The sequence below is a fragment of the Pan troglodytes genome, chromosome 5, assembly GCF_028858775.2.
Source record: "Pan troglodytes isolate AG18354 chromosome 5, NHGRI_mPanTro3-v2.0_pri, whole genome shotgun sequence".
Classification (NCBI taxonomy): domain Eukaryota; kingdom Metazoa; phylum Chordata; class Mammalia; order Primates; family Hominidae; genus Pan; species Pan troglodytes.
Genome location: NC_072403.2, coordinates 48,544,052 through 48,562,848, shown reverse-complemented (window position 1 = coordinate 48,562,848; position 18,797 = coordinate 48,544,052). Strand labels below are relative to the sequence as shown.

At 38.9% G+C, this 18,797-nt stretch overlaps 1 protein-coding gene and 1 non-coding gene across 16 annotated transcripts in view; both read right to left on the bottom strand.

Annotated features, from left to right (window-relative positions):
- UBR2 (ubiquitin protein ligase E3 component n-recognin 2) overlaps positions 1-18,797 on the bottom strand; it is a 130,325-nt gene that overhangs the window by 18,571 nt on the left and 92,957 nt on the right. For 7 of the 15 annotated variants that reach the window (XR_010158016.1, XR_010158017.1, XM_016955519.4 and 4 more), the window contains 11 exons: positions 17,445-17,547; positions 15,028-15,137; positions 14,841-14,921; positions 14,337-14,515; positions 13,305-13,504; positions 10,879-10,972; positions 9,736-9,897; positions 7,640-7,743; positions 6,907-6,985; positions 2,565-2,713; positions 2,090-2,145 (listed from right to left, as the gene is read on the bottom strand). Coding sequence is in view for 10 of the 15 variants with exons in the window: in XM_016955519.4 (XP_016811008.2) it covers positions 2,090-2,145; positions 2,565-2,713; positions 6,907-6,985; positions 7,640-7,743; positions 9,736-9,897; positions 10,879-10,972; positions 13,305-13,504; positions 14,337-14,515; positions 14,841-14,921; positions 15,028-15,137; positions 17,445-17,547 (1,317 nt within the window). In the remaining 5 variants the exon portion in view is untranslated. The other 8 variants (XM_054685824.2, XM_063813041.1, XR_010158018.1 and 5 more) reach the window with 7 other exon arrangements.
- Positions 8,883-8,989, bottom strand: LOC112209568 (U6 spliceosomal RNA). The gene has a single exon (XR_002944406.1). It is a non-coding gene; the product is annotated as a U6 spliceosomal RNA (small nuclear RNA).

The window sequence follows — 18,797 nt, the reverse complement described above, 5'->3', positions numbered from 1 at the left end:
GGGGAAGGAGGCAGGCATCACAGATGAGAGGTCTCTAACTCACAGTACATGGTTCAGAGGGCTTTCTAAGGGAAGGGAAAGCTTGAACAGCATCTGAAAGAGTAGCAGTCTGCTTAGGGTACTCTAGGCAGAGGAAATGGAATGTGCAAAGGCATGGGAACTAGCATTGAGGAACTGGCAGTGATTCTACAAGTCTGGACCACAGGGGTGGGAACTGGCAGGAGGTGATAATGGAGAAATAGATTAAGAAGTTTGTAAAAGTATGAAGAATATGAACAGGATTGCTTTTGAGGAGCCCCTCTAATAACGTATTAGAGAAGAGTGAGATTCTGGGTAAAAACTGCTATGATAATCTAGGCAAGAAATAATATGGGGCTGAACCAAACAAGTAGAAGAAGGAATGGTGAGAATTTGTCAGACTCTGCTGACCAACTGAATGTGAATGCCCAGGCTAAATAATGTATCTAGGCCGGGAATGGTGGCTCATGCCTGCAATCTCAGCATCTTGGGAGGCCGAGATGGGCAGATCACCTGAGGTCAGGAGTTTGAGACCAGCCTGGCCAACATGGTGAAACCCCATCTCTACTAAAAACGCAAAAATTAGCTGGGCACGGTGGCATGCACCTGTAATCCCAGCTACTCGGGAGGCTGAGACAGGAGAGTCGCTTGAACCCAGGATGCAGAGGCTGCAGTGGGCCGAGATTGTGCCATTGCACTCCAGTCTGAGCAACAGAGTGAGACTCCTTCTCAAAAAAAAAAAAAGACTTCAATTTTCTGGTTTCTCCTGGATGAATAGTGGTGAAATTAACTAAAACAGGGACTATAGGAAGAAAAATTAATTTGGATTGAATTTTAGGTATGTGTAGGAGATCCAGGCTAAAAAAATAGGCAGAGATAACCTAGGCCTAAGATAAAGAGCTGGGTTGGAGATACACAGGTGGGGATCATTTGGATATAACTGAAATCAGAGGCATAGATGGGGCTGACCAGGGAAGAGTATTAGATGGCAGAACTCTGGAGGTTTAAAAATGACAACTGCAGGATGGAGGAAGGAGAGCGGGCTGAGAGGCAGGAGCCACAGAGGTAGAAGGAAAGCCAAGAGTGTCACAGAAATTAAGGGAAAAATGAGTTTCAGAATGAAGAAGGAATGGAGAGAAATAAAAGTTTCAGAATGAGCAATTAAGTAGAGGTTTCAAAGACAAGGGCTAAAAAATGCCCACGCAAAATGATAATCAGGAGATCATTTGGTGAACTTGGAAAGAGATATTTCATAGAAGTCAGAAAGTTTTAGAAGTGGAGCCAAACTGCAGGAGTTGAAATATGAATGGTTAGCAAGAAAGTGGAGCTAGAATATACATTCTTCTGCTTCTTCTTCTTTTTTTTTTTTTTTTAAAGATAGGATCTTGCTCTGTTGCACAGCCTAGAGTACAGGGGCACAATCATGGCTCACTGCAGCCTCAACCTCCCCAGCTCCAGTGATCTTCCCAACTCAGCCTCTTAAGTAGTTGGGACCACAGGTACATGCCACGCCACCACTCCTAGCCAATTTTAAAATTTGTGTAGAGATGAGGTCTCACTATACTGCCAGGCTGCAATTTTTTTTTTTTTTTTTTTTTTTTGAGATGGAGTTTCACTCTTGTTGCCCAGGCTGGAGTGCAATGGCACAATCTCAGCTCACCGCAACCTCCGCCTCCCGGGTTCAAGCGATTGTCTTGCCTCTGCCTCCTGAGTAGCTGGGACTATAGGCATGCGCCACCACGCCTGGCTAATTTTGTGTTTTTAGTAGAGACGAGGTTTCTCCATGTTGGTCAGGCTGGTCTTAAACTCGCGACCTCAGGTGATCCTCCCGCCTCGGCCTCCCAAAGTGCTGGGATTACAGGCGTGAGCCACCGCGCCCGGCCTCTTGAAGTTTATTTAAAAGAAAGATTAAACCACAAACATTACTTTTTAATATCCTTACAGAAAATGGGTTTTTACTACGAAAGAAGTGAAGGTGTAAGTAACTACTGCAGGTCCATAAGATTAAAAGCAGCAGAACCACCTAATTTCCATGCCCCACTATCATGAACTGAATAAACTGAGAACTTACCAGTCTGCAAGGTAAAGGACCAAACAATGGTTTATCTTCATCACTCAAAATTCTTTCTACAGATTAAAGATGGTTAAAATGGTAAATGTTATGTTATGTATATTTTAATATAATTTTCTTAAAAAGGTTAAAAAAACCCCAATCCTACAGAAAGTACAATATTGTCAAGTTTCAGAATCTTCAAAGTCATTTCACAAGAATTAAATTTGGTTACAAAGTAAAAACGAACAGTACATTCCTTCAACTGACAAGAAGCTATAACCACCACCACCAGGAGTTCTCTGTTGCTGTGGTTAATTTATGAACTATCAATCTAGTATTTTGTCAGTACATTACACTTCTTGCTTCTAAGTCTTTTTATTATTTCTTCACGTTGTTACCCACTTCAAACATTTCATTTAAAAACAAGATTCTATGCCTAATTCATATCAATGAATGCTTGTGACTTATAGAGAAACAGCTGTAAATCTCTTACCTATGCTTTGGATGGTGTATGCGCAGCTACCCCAACACATTATGGGAACACGAGGATCCTCTTCATTGGGATGAACCTTTAGTCCCACCTTGTAGGTAGCAGTTCCAAATGTCGTTAGCATTTCTTTTATGCTCTCAGAATAAGGGTTCCTGAAGTAAACATGTATAAAATTAGCTCAGAACAATGTGCACATATCAATCAAATGGTTCAGTTTCTTAACAGCTCTTTGCTATATTGAAATTGAACCACTTAACATATATCCAGAGATAATTGTATGCAGTGATCAGAGATAATGCAAACTGCCCCTGCCCAAGAGGAGTTAGACTCTTTGACTTAGCAGGGGTGAGGCACAGGGCTGAAAACAGGGTGCTGGGCACAAGCCTACACACTACACAGTGAGATCCTTGACCCTGTTTCCCATCCTGAGAACATCAGCAATGTATACCCACTTCCACAGAGATTAGTTTTTCCAGTGAACAATCCTCAGGGGAAAGTTGTTTTTACACAGACATTCGGGGGTCACCAAGCAAAAGACTGGAGGTGTCCTGATCACCTTACTGTGAGGCTTACAAGTCAGCAAGCTCCAACCTGTCCACCAGGTATCCTTATGCTCATTGCCTTATGCTTAAATAGTTATCCAAGGACTAATAAACATTTAAGGAAAGCATCAAAGAGATAAACCAAAACAAAGGAGCAGAGAAACAGAACTCAGGGAAAACAGAGACAATGTAGAAAGCAAAAAAAAACATAAGAAAATTAGGTTATCAGTTCAAGAGGGGCAACAGTGAGCTAACAGAACTACCTCAAAGAAGAAAATCCAAGAGAAAATTATTTAAGAAACAACATAAAAAATTCTCAGAAATGAAGGACATGAATGTTCAGATTCAATAGGTTTACCGAACGCCTAGCAAAATGAATAAAAAAAGATTCATATACCAAGAAATATCATAGAAAATTTCAGAACACTGAAGAGATAAAGAGAGTATCTTACAGTTTTCAGAAGTAACAGAGTTACAAGCCTGTGTGCGGTGGCTCAGCATGTAATCCTAGCACTTTGGGAGGCCAAGGTGGGTGAATCACTTGAGGTCAGGAGTTCGAGACCAGCCTGGCCAACATGGTAAAACCCTGTCTCCACTAAAAATACAAAAAATGAGTGGGACATGGTGGTGCATGCCTGTAGTCCCAGCTACTTGGAAGGCTGAGGCATGAGAATCCCTTGAACCTGGGTGGCAGAGGTTGCAGTGAGCTGAGATCGTGCCACTGCACTCCATCCTGGGTGACAAGAACAACACTCTGTCTCAAAAAAGAAAAAAAAAAAAGTAGTAATAGAAAATAGAAGTAATAGTATAGTAATAGAGTTATAAAGGAACCAGGCATGGTGGCTCACACTTGTAATCCCAACTACTCAGGAGGCTGAGGCGGGAGGATCGCTTGAGCCCAGGAGTTCAAGGCCAACCTGGACAACATAGAACCTGTCTCTAAAAAAGTTAAAAAAAAAATGAGGCTGAGTGCAGTGGCTGATGACTGTAATTGCAGCACTTTGGGAGGCCGAGGTGGGTGGATCATCTGAGGTCAGGAGTTTGAGACCAGTCTGGCCAAGATGGGGTGAAACCCCGTCTCTACTAAAAATACAAAAATTAGCCAGGTGTGGCAGCTCATGTCTGTAATCCCAGCTACTTGGGAGGCTGAGACAGGAGAATTGCTTGAATCCGGGATGCAGAGGTTGCAGTGAACTGAGATTGTGCCACTGCACTCTAGCCTGGATGACAGAGTGAGAACCTGTCTCAAAAAAACAAAAATTTACAAAGGAACAAGAATTAGAATGGGATTAATTTCTCAATGGATTAGAATTTAGTAAAATAATGCCTTCAAAATCTAGATAAAAAGTTACTTCTACCCTAGAATTCTACACCCAAACTATCAATTGAGCATATGAATAAAATAAACATATTTTCGAACATGAAAATATACCATCCAGGTATCCTTTCTTAGGAATCTGCAAAAAGAGCCAAGTACTTAAGAAAGAGGAAGATACTCAATCCAGAAAATAAGAGGAGCAGGGCCAACAGAAGTGACAGCTGTGCCCCCTCCTGACTGTAGGAGAACAGAGGCTGTGTAGGGGAAGGAGGGACCCAGCAACAGAAGATCATCTGACAGATCTGAGCACTTAGAAAAGTTGTTAGGAGGCCAGGTGTGGTGGCTCATGCCTGTAATCCCAGCACTTTGGGAGGCTGAGGCGGGTGGATCACCTGAGGTCAGGAGTTCGAGACCAGCCTGGGCAACACGGAGAAACCCCACCTCTACTAAAAATGCAAAAATCAGTCGGGCGTGGTAGTGCATGCCTGTAATCCCAGCTACTTGGGAGGCTGAGGCAGGAGAATTGTTTGAACCCGGGAGGGGAGGCTGCAGGGAGCTGAGATCACGCCACTGCACTCCAGCCTGGGTGACAGAGTGAGACTCTGTCTCAAAAAAAAAAAAAAAAAGAAAAAGTTGTTAGACATTGGATAGATCTACTGCACCATTCAGAAAAAAAAAAAAAAAACATACATAGAAAACAAGTACATGAAAAAGACAAGGTAATTATTAACTATAAGAAAGACAAAACTGAGCCTGGGCGACAGCGTGAGATTCCATCTCAAAAAAAAAAAAAAAAAAGACAAAACTGTAAAAGAAAGGAAATATAATTCTAATACGCAACTTGTATCAGCAGAAACAAAGTTATTATAATGTAAAAACTGACAACTAGATTTAACCAAAAATTGTGGAATAATTTACCAGTCAACAGTGAAGATACTGTCTAATTAGAAATATGGAAGTAAACACTAGAAGTGACAAATAAAATGACAGGACTGGGGGAGTGTGGCAGACAGAAGATTGAAGTTTTTTCTTTTTCTTTTTTTTTTTTTTTGAGATAGGGTCTTGGTCTGTCGCCCAGGCTGGAGAGCAGTGGCATGATCTTGGCTCATTGCAACCTCTGCCTCCCAAGTTCAAGCGATTCTCCTGCCTCAGCCCCCCAAATAGCTGAGATTACAAGCGTGCACCACCACGCCTGGCTAATTTTTGTATTTTTAGTAGAGACAGGATTTCATCATTTTGGCTAGACTGGTCTTGAATTCCTGACCTCAAGTGATCTGCCCGCCGTGGCCTCCCAAAGTGCTGGGATTATAGGCATGATGTTTTTTCTATTCAAGTCTTTAGGTCTGTATTTATTGAGTTACTTGGTACATGCCAGGCACAGCTTTCAGGTAGCTCTACGTACATTATGTCACTTTATCCTAATAACACCTATGAATTATCCTCACTTGACAGATGAGGGAATTGAGGTACACAGAGGTCAAGCAATTTGTTTTTTTTTGTTTTTTTTTTGTTTTTTTTGTTTTTTTTTTTTTTTTTTGAGACGGAGTCTCGCTCTGTCGCCCAGGCTGGAGTGCAGTGGCGCGATCTCGGCTCACTGCAAGCTCTGCCTCCCGGGTTCACGCCAGTCTCCTGCCTCAGCCTCCCGAGTAGCTGGGACTACAGGCGCCCGCTACCACGCCCGGCTAATTTTTTGTATTTTTAGTAGAGACGGGGTTTCACCGTGTTAGCCAGGATGGTCTCGATCTCCTGACCTCGTGATCCGCCCGCCTCGGCCTCCCAAAGTGCTGGGATTACAGGCGTGAGCCACTGCGCCCGGCAGAGGTCAAGCAATTTGCCCAAAGTTGCACAGCTAATAAGTGGTGGTGCTGGGAACTGAATCAACCAGTCTAGCTCCAGAATCTATGCTATACCTTGTAACTAACTGGCTATGGGGTAAAATAGGGTGGAAAATATTCTGGTTTTAATCCTGGGTTACTAAGAGCTTGGTTAGGTCATTAATAGAAATTTTGAAGTCAGACGGAAGTGCGGGATTCATTGGGGAGGCTGAGCAGTTTGTATTTAGAATTACTGATTAGATGTTGTCAAGGAGAGCCAGGTAAAGAAAGGGGTGTGGCAGGGGTCAGCAATGCTGACTAGGAGAGGGTGGTGAGAGTTAAACATGCCACATGGTTCTTAGATTTTTTTAATGTACTGCAATAAATACCATCATGTAATGCTTAAACTTTTTTTGTTGTTGTTGTTGAGACAGGGTCTCACTCTGTCACCCAGACTGGAATGTAGTGGTGCAATGAAGGCTCACTGCAGCCTCCACCTCTGGGGCTCACACTATCCTCCTGTCTCAGCCTCTGCTTAAACCTTACAACTAAAGATCAGTATCCTATAACATTTTGCTCCCTCACTTGCCAAATCATATTCCTCCTAACTGCTGACTTAATCATTCATTTCAAATGGGTCAAATATTAAAGGAGTAAAATAATATACTCACTTAGGACGAAAATCAGGCCTGAACCCTTCAGGGAGCTGTAATTCATCCACATTTTCTGAATTCTTTGTAGAGGCATTATCTATAGAAACAGGCATTTTATACTATTATTCAATAGATGACAATATTCCTAAAAGTACAGCCATATAGGTCAAAGAAATCAAAAACAAAAGGAAAAAAATTCCCTAATAAAAACTGGCATAACAACCATATGAAGCATGAAAACATTATTGCTCTAGTTGACCAAGGCCCTTTCTTAACTATGCTTTTCCTTATAGTACAGCCACTAAAACAAAAACAAGAGTAGCTATTCTGTTTCTATGAAAACCAATGATATAAATCCTGTTCATACTACGTTCCCACAAGGTCATAAGTGCAGTGCATGGTCTATGAAACTTGGGAAGCCTTTGGTAATGCCAACAGTAAGGTGAGTTAGCCCACCGAGAACTAAAGCTAGCTCTGCAACACTCAGTTACATCTCCCCCACCTCCAGAAGCTCTTCAATAAAATGGGGGAATAAGTGAGAAGTGTTTATTAGAAACTTCACATGAGCTTGTGTGTTTAAGGAATAAGGAGTAATGCAGTAAAGTCAAATTTAGTTTATTAAGACAAGGAAAATTAGAATGAGTCAAAATTTTAAATGGGAGGTTTCACTTTTAAACAACTTCTTCTGGAAATACATTTTCTGATGACCTCGGACTTTAGGGAAAAATGAAAACAGGTTACCAGAACTTACTAGGAGTACTTTCTTCTTTCCTAAGAAACTGTAATGCTTTTATTTGCTGAGATATTGTTCTAATCCACTGAGTCAGATTTGGTTGGTCTGAAAAATTTAACCTGCTAGAAAAGATTATAGAGAGTATTTAGTGTTTTATTATTGTTCCTTAAGATACAAAAGACTCCTTAAATGATCACAGGCATATTTTAGACACACTCCAAATATTAAAAACAAAAAGGATAAGGGAAAATTTGTTGCATTAAAAAAAATCAGGATATTGGCCAATGGAAAGGAATATATTATTTGTCAATATGATGGTAATAACACTGTGTATTAAAAATCTCACTCTTCAGTATTGGAATTTGCTAGAATTTCTTAAGTATCATAATCACCATCACTATTAATATCTACCAAGTGCTTATTATGTTACAAGCACTTAGTAAAGAATTTTACTGTAAATATCATATGGTATTAGACTTAATCCTCAAAATATCCCTACATTTTGTTTCAGGTTGTATTATTATTTGCATAGGTTGTATTCCTATATTTTGTAATAGGTTTTATTATTGTCCCCATTTTACAGATGAGGAAACTGAGGTTTAGAGCTATGTAACTTGACTAAGGCCGAATAAGGGACAAAGCTAGCATTCAAACTTGGCTCTGTCAGATTCCAAAGCCTGTGTTCTTTTTATGATTGTATTCGAATATGACTAAACCATAATTGAATCTCATGGGCAAAACCCAAAAATTGGACCAATAAAGTGACAGATGAAATCCAACAAGGGTGATTTCTTCTTATACACAGTTAATCCTCCATCTAACAATAATTAATTTCTTTATCAGTTCAAATGCAGATAAGTCAGTACCATGATATTCTTTTATAATTAAAAAGCATGAGCTTACACTCAAATCTACTAATATTTTAAGAACATTTTGTGGTAGCATAGACTAAGAACACCAAAGTTTGAACTCCTAAAACTGACAAGAAAAAACTGACTTTGCTTTGAACTGAATCCAAATAACACAGAAATGGATCATTTATACTCATATAACTTAGTATTTGTGCATGCAATGTAAATAGCATAATTCTACATTGAGAAATGAAGTTCAGATTCGAATAGCAGACATTATCAAATTCATACTTGAAATGAGTACGTCCAATACTCGTAACTAAAAGCATCCAAAAAACTGTGAAGTTACAGAAATTTTCCATTTTCTTTTCTTATTTTTTTTAGTCTGCTAGACAAATTCTAAAAGAGCTAAAAATATGGAACACTTCATGAATTTGTGTGTCATCCTTGTGAAACAGCCATGCTTATCTTCTCTTTATCGTTCCAATTTTAGTATATGTGCTGCTGAAGCAAGCACTTATTTTATTTTTGAGACAGGGTCTTGCTCTGTCACTCAGGCTGAAGTGCAATGGCATGATCAAAGCTCACTGCAGCCTTGACCCAAGCGAGCCTCCCACCTGAGTCTCTGAAGTAGCTGGGACTATAGGAATATGCCGCTACATCCAGCTAACTTTTTATTTTTTGTACAGACAGGGTCTCACTATGTTGCCCAGGCTGGTCTTGAACTCCTGGGCTCAAATGATCCTTTCATCTTGGCCTCCCAAAGTGCTACGATTATAGATGTGAGCCACAACGCCCAGCTGAGATTTTTCCATTTAAAATATACCAACAGATTTTCACTTTTTTGCCTGGTTCTTAAAACTATGACTGGCCAGTACAGCAAAAAGTTTTATTCGATTTTTAGACTGTCCTATAAAGTCAGTTTGAGTTGTTCCATCTCCCTCTACCAGTTTACTGAGCATCTCTTGAAAAGTGTATGGGAGATATTAAAAGTAGGGTCCCTAGAAATAAACCAGATACTTGGTTTTCATAACTACATAGGAATTTTATAGCTTAGAAACAACTGTTAAATTTTCACCTGTTCCTCTCTAAAAACTAAAATCACATTCCACAGGTCTGCTAGAAGAAAATGACTAGAGTTTGGAAAGTATCTGGAAAACACTATGCAATTGCCTAGACTAAGTTTTCCTCCCTGATTTATTATTTCATTATCTTCAAAGCAAACTATTGCTTTGTAATAGGTTGTCATGAGCCAAAACTTACTTGTTAAAAATATTTCTTGGAGGAAGCAGCAGAGGAATAACAGTATTACTCAAGCATTCACAAAGGGGGCAAAGGAATTCTCCGTTTTCTACATCATAGCTCGTATGTAAGCGTAATCTCTGTTGCCTTCGCTGTTCTTTAGCTTGAACGGAATCAAAATACCTTTACAATTAGAGAACATGAGGTATCAAAACAATGGTAATTTACATAAATGACAGCCACAAGCTTCAACATTTAAAATAATTTGTTTCCACAAATAGTTCAAAAATGAAAATCTTAAACTAAATTATTTTTAACATGATTTTTGAGTGATTTTAAAAATCCAAATGGATTAAAAGTTCTAAAAGAGTAAAATAAAAAAAAAGACTGCCATGTAAAAAAGCATTCACAAAGCAGCAACAAAAATTTCTTGGTGCCATTGTTCTCTTGCCACTTCCCCAAGGCTGGTGGCTATTTGTTTTTTTTTTTTTTTGTTGTTGTTGTTTTTGAGATGGAGTCTTGCTCTGTTGCCCAGGCTGGAGTGCAGTTGCACAATCTTGGTTCACTGCAACCTCCACCTCCCACATTCAAGCAATTCTCCCGTCTCAGCCTCCCAAGTAGCTGGGACTACAATGTGGTGGCTAGTTGTTAGGTGTAGTTCATGATAACTGGGTGAGCATAGTTCTAGAATAATAGTATTATTGATTTGTTGGTTTTGTAGAAGCATAGGAAACACCAAGGTAGAACAAATTCAGGACATCTCATCACAGGGAGCCATTACAATTTTGGGAAGTAACAAAGCAAGTACTAACATCTATGGAATCAAAAGTTGTCCACCTGGACCCAAAGAAAGACAACATTACCCTTCTAGAGTTTATCCTACTGTAAAAACCCTTTTCTTCATCCACAGACTGATACAGATCCATTTCCTTCTTTGGAAGATACAGAAGAGACTTGGATATAAAGCTAAATTAAAAAACATATCTGACATATACTTTACATCTATGACAAGGCAAATAACTTTTGTTATTTATTAGGCAATGATACGGATTTTTTCAACATTTTTAGTTCTTTTCCTTTTTTCTAGAATGAAATTTCCTCTATTTAAAAAATATTGAGCCCTTAGATAAACTTCTCTTGACAAATATTGAGAATATACATTACCTTTGCCAACAATGGGCATGCATAATGTGCCCACAGCTACTAGTGTGTGTTCCACAAGACAGATCAGGGTGCATGAATAATGGATCATATTTTTCTGCATCACAAAACAAAACAAAACAAAACAAAAGTGAAGCATTTAATTTTCCTATAACAAATGTGTAACTTTAAATTGTAAAATCCTTGATAAAGACTTGAAATTTGAAATGAAATGCTAGTTTATTCCTCTGAGATACCAATTTATGCAACACCTTGGATTATTTAGAAAGTAGGACTCTCTAATTTTCACCACCCACAGCAAATTAATTAAACATTCTCAAATTGTTAAACTGAAATTAGAACTATGAATTTAAATATATCCAATCTTTTGAACATTTCACACTTTCAGGGTGCTGAGATATTCCAATTCCTCCCATTGTACCCTGAGTTCCAGGTAAAAGAGCTACTCTTTTCATGGGGCTGCCTTATGTGCGTTCAGGGCAGCTGGGTTAAAATGATCGCTAATAAAAAATGTTTTGGTAGTAATGGGGCGCCCCCTAGAGGACAGACTGCCTAACAACACTCATACAGCGAATAATCACATCAGAGCCAAAGTGACAACAAAAAATCTAAGCACAGACCAGATCAGATGGGGGAAAAAAAAGTAATTCAGAGTCTTCTGTCCTGGTGCTAATTTTTATATTCAAAGGGGATGAAAAATCATGAAAAACAAGATGGATGTCTGGCTTCTTTTGGAATTTTTGAATTCTTTATATAAATTAGTATAATCTTCGAAATTTCCTAACACTCTAGAAAGAACTACTTTTAATTTGCTTTAATAGTTTTAATTTGCTTTAACACTAGAACAGTGCAAATGTCAAAGCATTAAGAAAATCCACTTATAGCCAGCTAATGCTTTTTCTTCAGAAGTAATAAGTTAAATAAAATTAGCAACTTTGTCTTTGGCCTGGAATGAAATTTATAAAGCACCTAGTTTAAATATCCTTTTTTTTTTTTTTTAAGACCGTCTCGCTTTGTCGCCCAGATTGGAGTGCAGTGGCGCGATCTTGACTCACTGCAAGCTCTGCTTCCTGGGTTCACGACATTCTCCTGCCTCAGCCTCCCGAGTAGCAGGTAACTGCCACCACGCCTGGCTAATTTTTTTGTGTATTTTTTAGTAGAGATGGGGTTTCACTGTGTTAGCCAGGATGGTCTTGATCTCCTGACCTTGTGATCTGCCTGCCTTGGCCTCCCAGAGTGCTGGGATTACAGGCGTGAGCCACTGCGCCTGGCCTTTTTTTTTTTTTTTTAAAAACAACAACAACAACAACAAAAAAACCCACACAGGGTCTCGCTCCGTTGCCCAGGCTGGAGGGCAGTGGTGCAATCTCGGCTCACTGCAACCTCTGCCTCCCAGGTTCAAGCAATTCTCATGCCTCAGCCTCTTGAGTAGCTGGGACTACAGGCGCGTGCCACCAAATTCGGCTAGTTTTTTTTTTGTACTATTAGTAGAGATGGGGTTTCGCCATGTTGGCCAGGCTGGTCTTGAACTCCTGACCTCAGGTGATCCACCCGCCTCAGCCTCCCAAAGTGCTGGGATTACAGGCATGAGCCACCATACCCAGCCTAAATGACCATTTTTAAAGATGAAGCAGACCAACCTTTCATAAGTAGGATGCAAAGACTTTCTTTATAGAGAGAAGGCAACTCTAAAAGTGGGCTCTCAAACCTCCTTTCACGCTGCAGTGTGAAAGGCACTGGTTAAAGCAGTGCTCTGGGAATTCCCAAGACACAGCTCCTACTCTCAAGAAGTTTACTGGGTATTGCTGAAGCACACGCACACAGAGCACAACCTACAAGCAGAGAAATAAATGTGTCTGTGGTGGACAAAATCATATGCAGACTGGATCTCCCTGCTTTACTCCCTCAGTTCTGAAAGAGGGCCCTCAACTGTCCTGCACGGTAATCTGTATCCCAAGAATCTGCTTTCTGGGGAACCCGATCTGTGGTGGTATTACTATTCTAAAACAATTTGGCTCAAGGATTGCCTCTTACATAGGTAACTCTCCATCACTGTTCTCAGGAGATTCCACTCAGGCTCTATCAATAAGACAAAACAATTATTATTTCAGTGTGTCAACAAATGACCAGGACTTTGCAAGTGTACTGAAGGATGGAAAAGACTGTGAAATGCCAAAGTATGTAATGTTACATCACAAAGAAAAGCTTTTCTTTGAATCCCTGCTATTTATCAGCTATGTGATTCAGGTACAACTTTCTGGAGTGGTTCCACGTCTGCCAAGTGGGGAATTCCTGCCTAAGTTACCTGCCAAAGATACCATTCAAGTCTATGGAGTTATTTTTAGGTTTAAAAAATCTCAACGTATCACCAACCACGTTAACTGGCAGTTGTTATTAAAAGGGAAGATGAGGATCTAGCTATGACTTACCTGGATCTTGAATAAATTTACTTCTGTTTTTTGATAATACAGTTGATCTCTGAACAAATGCTGCCAAGACCATTGCCCTGCTTTCCACTTTAACTTCTTGCTCCTCTTGACACAATATACATGTAACGAATTGTCTTTGTTCAGGAACCTGAGTTTGTGCGGGGCCCAGTGCTGTAAGTGTCATATCTGAAGCCACAGGGCTGCAATACAAAGGTTATGAATATAATTAATGATCCCAAAACTTTCTATATAATCACAAAATAGCAGACTACAGGTATGTATGTGTGTGTGTGTGTATGTGTGTGTGTGTGTGTATGTGTATGTGTGTATATATATATATTTATTTATTTTTTGAGATAGAGTCTTGCTCTGTCACCCAGGCTGGGGTGAGTGGCACAATCTCGGCTCACTGCAACCTCCGCCTCGCAGGTTCAAGCAATTCTCCTGCCTCAGCCTCCTGAGTAGCTGGGATTATAGGCACACACCACCACGCCCGGCTAATTTTTTTTTTTTGTATTTTTAGTAGAGATGGGGTTTCACCATGTTGGTCAGGCTGGTCTCGAACTCCTCACCTTGTGATCCGCCCGCCTTGGCCTCCCGAAGTGCTGGGATTACAGGCGTGAGCCACCACGCACGGCCAGGAATGTATATATTTAACACATGGTTTTGATAACTTGGATTGTCAAGTCTTTGGTATGTATCAAAACCATCTCCTTTAATCCTCACAGTAATCTAATCTTCAACACAGATGTCATACGCTCTAGGTAACTGAGTGTAGTGTACTCATTCTTTCATGAATGTCCAAGGTCTTCTGCAGAAAATACCCTACCAGGTGTACACAGGACTTACCATATCTACATTCAGAGATTTCTAAGATTAAATCTTCTAAATGGAGGTCACAAAATTTACCTATGAATTCTACTGAATTACTTTAGGATTAAAAGTATACTTACAAGGAGAAAAAGCAACACTGCCCCTAGTTGGGAAAAACTCGTCAAGAGATTAATTTTTTTTTTTTTTTTTTTTTTTTACCTATTATCGAGAACAGCAGAGGTTGAGGCATCCAGTTCTAATGTCTGCTGAAAGAGTTCTTTGTTTTCATCAATAAAATGCCGCTGCATTTCAGACATCTGAGCCATGATCTTTTCTCTGCGCAGTCTGGCAATCTCTGCTTTTCTCTTCCTCTCAGCTTTGTCTTTGTCCCTTGAAGTCTGAAATTATGCTCCATTCAATTAGACAATTAGATGCTAAAATGCACATTTTTTTCCAAAGCAGAAATATCTTCACTGTAAATACCAATTAAAAAACTATTCTATAATCTCACTTATTTAAATAAGAGAAAAGACTCTTAAACTGACCTGTTTTAAAGAAAAAAAGCAGACAAAAAATTGCTACAACAAATAGAGATAAATAGTGGCATATTTCTTGGAATTTAAATGTTGTGAGTAACTGGCAACTTAATGTAGATAAATTTATTTTGTTCATACTGAACTTGCTGTAATTTTTTAGTATTATCACACTTTTTACTGTTTATACCTCTTCCATTATGGTTCCTTCTGTCTCTGCCACGGGACTGGTAGGTGAACTCTCCCTCATCTTTTTAACAGCATTAAAAGTCTACAGAAAAAAAAATATCAGTATCCTGTATGAAATATCATTACAATGTACACATAACAAATATTCAATATTTCTCACAAAAAGCAGAGGAATGTGGAAATTTTACCTTCAATATCCACCGAATCATGTCTTTGTGGACTTCTAGGTAGGGAGCATTTTGTAGCGTTTCCAGCATAGCTAGTATGCTAGGAGAATTTTTTGGCGCTTCACCAGGTTCTACGGCAGAAAAATAAAAGGCACAATAACAATAGCTAACACTTCATAGTACTTATTCCTACGCACAGGAACGTAAATGCAGTTGCTTATAACACCTATTGCCCATAATTTGATTATGGCTCTACCAAAATAGAGATTTTCAACACTTCTTGAGAATGTGACATATTTGTCTTTTACAAACAAGTTGCCAACAACTAGAATTCTTTAAGGATTCAAAAGTGACTTTTTATAGCAAATGATTATTTTAACATCCCTTTAGCAAAATGACATACAAATTCAGCTAAAAATAAGTGGTGTCTCAGATTTTACAGGTCTAAAAATAAATTAGCATTAAGAGGTGCATATATGCACAAATATGTTTATTTGCTCTGACCATTGACTTTAATAAAAACTAGATTCAGAATAAAATGAATTTCTTCTCCTAGGAATTCATGGTTTGTTTATTTGAATATAAGAGTCAAGTCCATATTTTCTATTAGTCAGTAGCCAGAAAGTTCAACTATTGATTTTCTTGATTTTGGTGCTGCCATTCTGGAAAAATGTCCCTTTTTCCTAAGAGGGGAAGAGATTGACCTGTGTGATCTTTAATATTCTATCACATCTAAAACTCTGTGGCATGCATTAGAGATGTGACTCTAGATAAGGGAGAAGTTTCTTTGGAAATAAATCATGTGTCTTAATTATGTAGAATGTCTAAAGACAAGTTAAGAGTAATGTTGAGGGAAAATGATGATTGTTTAATAAGGAAAGAGAAAGTAAGAGAGAACCTAATTTTTTTTTTTTTTTTTTTTTTTGAGACAGAGTCTCACTCTGTCGCCCAGGCTGGAGTGCAGTGGTGTAATCTCGGATCACTGCAACCTCCACCTCCTGGGTTCAAGCGATTTTCCTGCCTCAGCCTCCCGAGTAGCTGGGATTACAGGCGCCCGCCAGCATGCCCGGTTAATTTTTGTATTTTTGGTAGAGACAGGGTTTCGTCATGTTGGCCAGGTTGGTCTTGAACTCTTGACCTCAGGTGATTCATCCACCTCGGTCTCCCAAAGTGCTGGGATTACAGGAGTGAGCCACCGTGCCTGGCCAAGAACCTAATATTTTATAGTGATGAGTGAATGAAATTAGGGAGTATTCTGTGTGGTTATTCTAAAATAAACACACCAGAAACAAAGAAAGCAAAAACAACAGTATTAATCCAAAGAAACAATATGGCAGAGAAAAAGAATAGGTAAAAACTGGCATCCAAGAATAAAGTCTTCAGTGGGAAAAGGTGGTTTCTCCTCTTTCTCTCATTTACTTGGATGAGGGCAAAAAGGAAAACTAGAGATCTAGCAGCAAACAAAATTACTTCCTCCTTGTCCCCTGGTAGTATAATTCTCACAGTTATCGTTTAGGAAGAAATGGCATTGAACACAGTTACAGAAATAACCCTTTTCAATCAAAGCATTTATAAACTCCTATCACAGCACCATCAATTCATTTAAAAACACCTCAGCAAATGGCTGACTATAGGTCTGTGGCAGGGAAAGTACAAGATGAGCTTGGGCATCTTTTGGGCTGGAAAGCGAGGTGGTACTCAAATACAAATGGGGCTGGGTGAAAAGGACACAGAAGCTGACTAAATAAACTCCCACTGACCAAAATGGGCATAATTTGAGCATCAAAAGGAATACCCATTATAAGTGACTATAAAACACTGAATAAAAATCCATGAATAATATTTTAAAAAACTCTAAACAAAAAACATTCAAAGTTGCCACAATTGCAGGTAACTATCAGACCAATGGCTGGTTCTGAAAATTAGTAAATGAAAAGCTTTTCTTTGAGACATGAAATATTATGTCTACAACAAATGGTTCAAGAAAGTATGTAAATAGAAAAGCAAATATAGCAAACTACTGAATCTAGGGAGCAGGTATATGAATGTTTACTGGACAATTCTTTCAACTTGTCTATATGTTTGAAATTTTTAAAATAAAAAGCTAGAAAAACTCCCTGGCCTTCTTTTAAAAAGTCACATTTCTTTATATGAAATGACAATCTAATCCCCTATAATTTTTTTTTATTTTCAATACTGTAGAATCTTACGTCAACCACAGCTGACTGTAACTTTGAACTTAGCCCTAGATATTTTTATAAAAATGTATCAGGGTTTAATACAGTACCTTTACTACACAGATGAGTACATATAGCCTCAAATGTTTGGATTAAATATTACCCTTTTAGAATCCATATGATCAAATAAAAGAGGTTATTAAGTGATTTCTTAAAATCATTTATATCTTGAGTTAGTTTAGTAAAAAGATATATACATACTTGATATCTTCTGAGTGAAGGTAAATGTTACTACATGCTCTTCCGTGACATTCTCTAAATGTTGTTTTTCTTCTTGTAGTGCCATGCCAATTAAATGTAACACCTTGAATAAATGTTTTGTAACTTTTAGTAAAAATTTAAAAAATCAAGTACATATTTTAATAAGAAATAGGAAAAAAGAATTATTGAAAAAGATAAACTATGAAATACTAAATGCAATTAAAAACAATTTGAAGTACTAATTTTTTTTTCTTTTTTTTTTTTTTTGAGATGGAGTTTTGCCCTGTCACCCAGGCTCACTGCAACCTCTGCCTCCCAGGTTCAAGTGATTCTTTTGCCTCAGCCTCCCCAGTAGCTGGGACTACAAACGTGCCCCACCCACCATGCCCAGCTAATTTTTCTACTTTTAGTAGAGATGGGGTTTCACCATGTTGGCCAGGCTGGTCTTGAACTCCTGACCTCAAGTGATCCGCCCACCTTGGCCTCCCAAAGTGCTGGGATTAAAGGCGTGAGCCACCATGCCCGGCCTTGAAGTACTAATTTTTATTAAATGAAAAGACAGGTTTATTTTCTAACAAACAATTATTGGCAAGAAAAACAAAATTTTCTACTTCAATGAGGAAGAAATTTCAATTGCAAATCCTCAGGGTAAGCTAAAATTACCACCAGCTGTGACCAGCAGTGCACATAATATGTAAGTTTTATTCTATACCTATACTACAGACTTAAAAAACCCTTCCAAGAATCAGTGGTCAAGTAATTATAAAGCTAAACGTATCCCCCATGTAATTATCCAGTCTATGACACTACCTAATTTCTCTAAGGACTAAATCTTCATCATCTGAGAAAGACAAACTTTTATCTCTAATGCCTTATCATTTATAAACTTTATAGTTCTTCAATGTATCTCACAAAATATTCCTGACCAGACTTCTAGAGACTATATCAACCTATTTGTTTTTTTACTGCTCTTATTCCATGCCCAAGTTTTTTTGTTTTTTGAGACGGAGTCTCCCTCTGTTGCCCAGGCTAGAGTGCAGTGGCACAATATTGGCTCACTGCAACCTCCGCCTCCCAGTTTCCAGTGATTCTCCTGAGCCCTCCTGAGTAGCTGGGATTATAAGCATGTGCCATGACGATTGGCTAATTTTTTTATTTTTAGTAGAGACGGGGTTTTACCATGTTGTACAGGCTGGTCTTGAACTCCTGACCCCAAGTGATCTACCCGCCTTGGCCTCCCAAAGTGTTAGGATTACAGGGGTGAGCCACTGTGCCGGGCCCACACCCCAGATTTTGAAGGAGATATGTGTGTGATGTCTCTGTATCTTTCCCTTCACATGGGATGACTGTGGT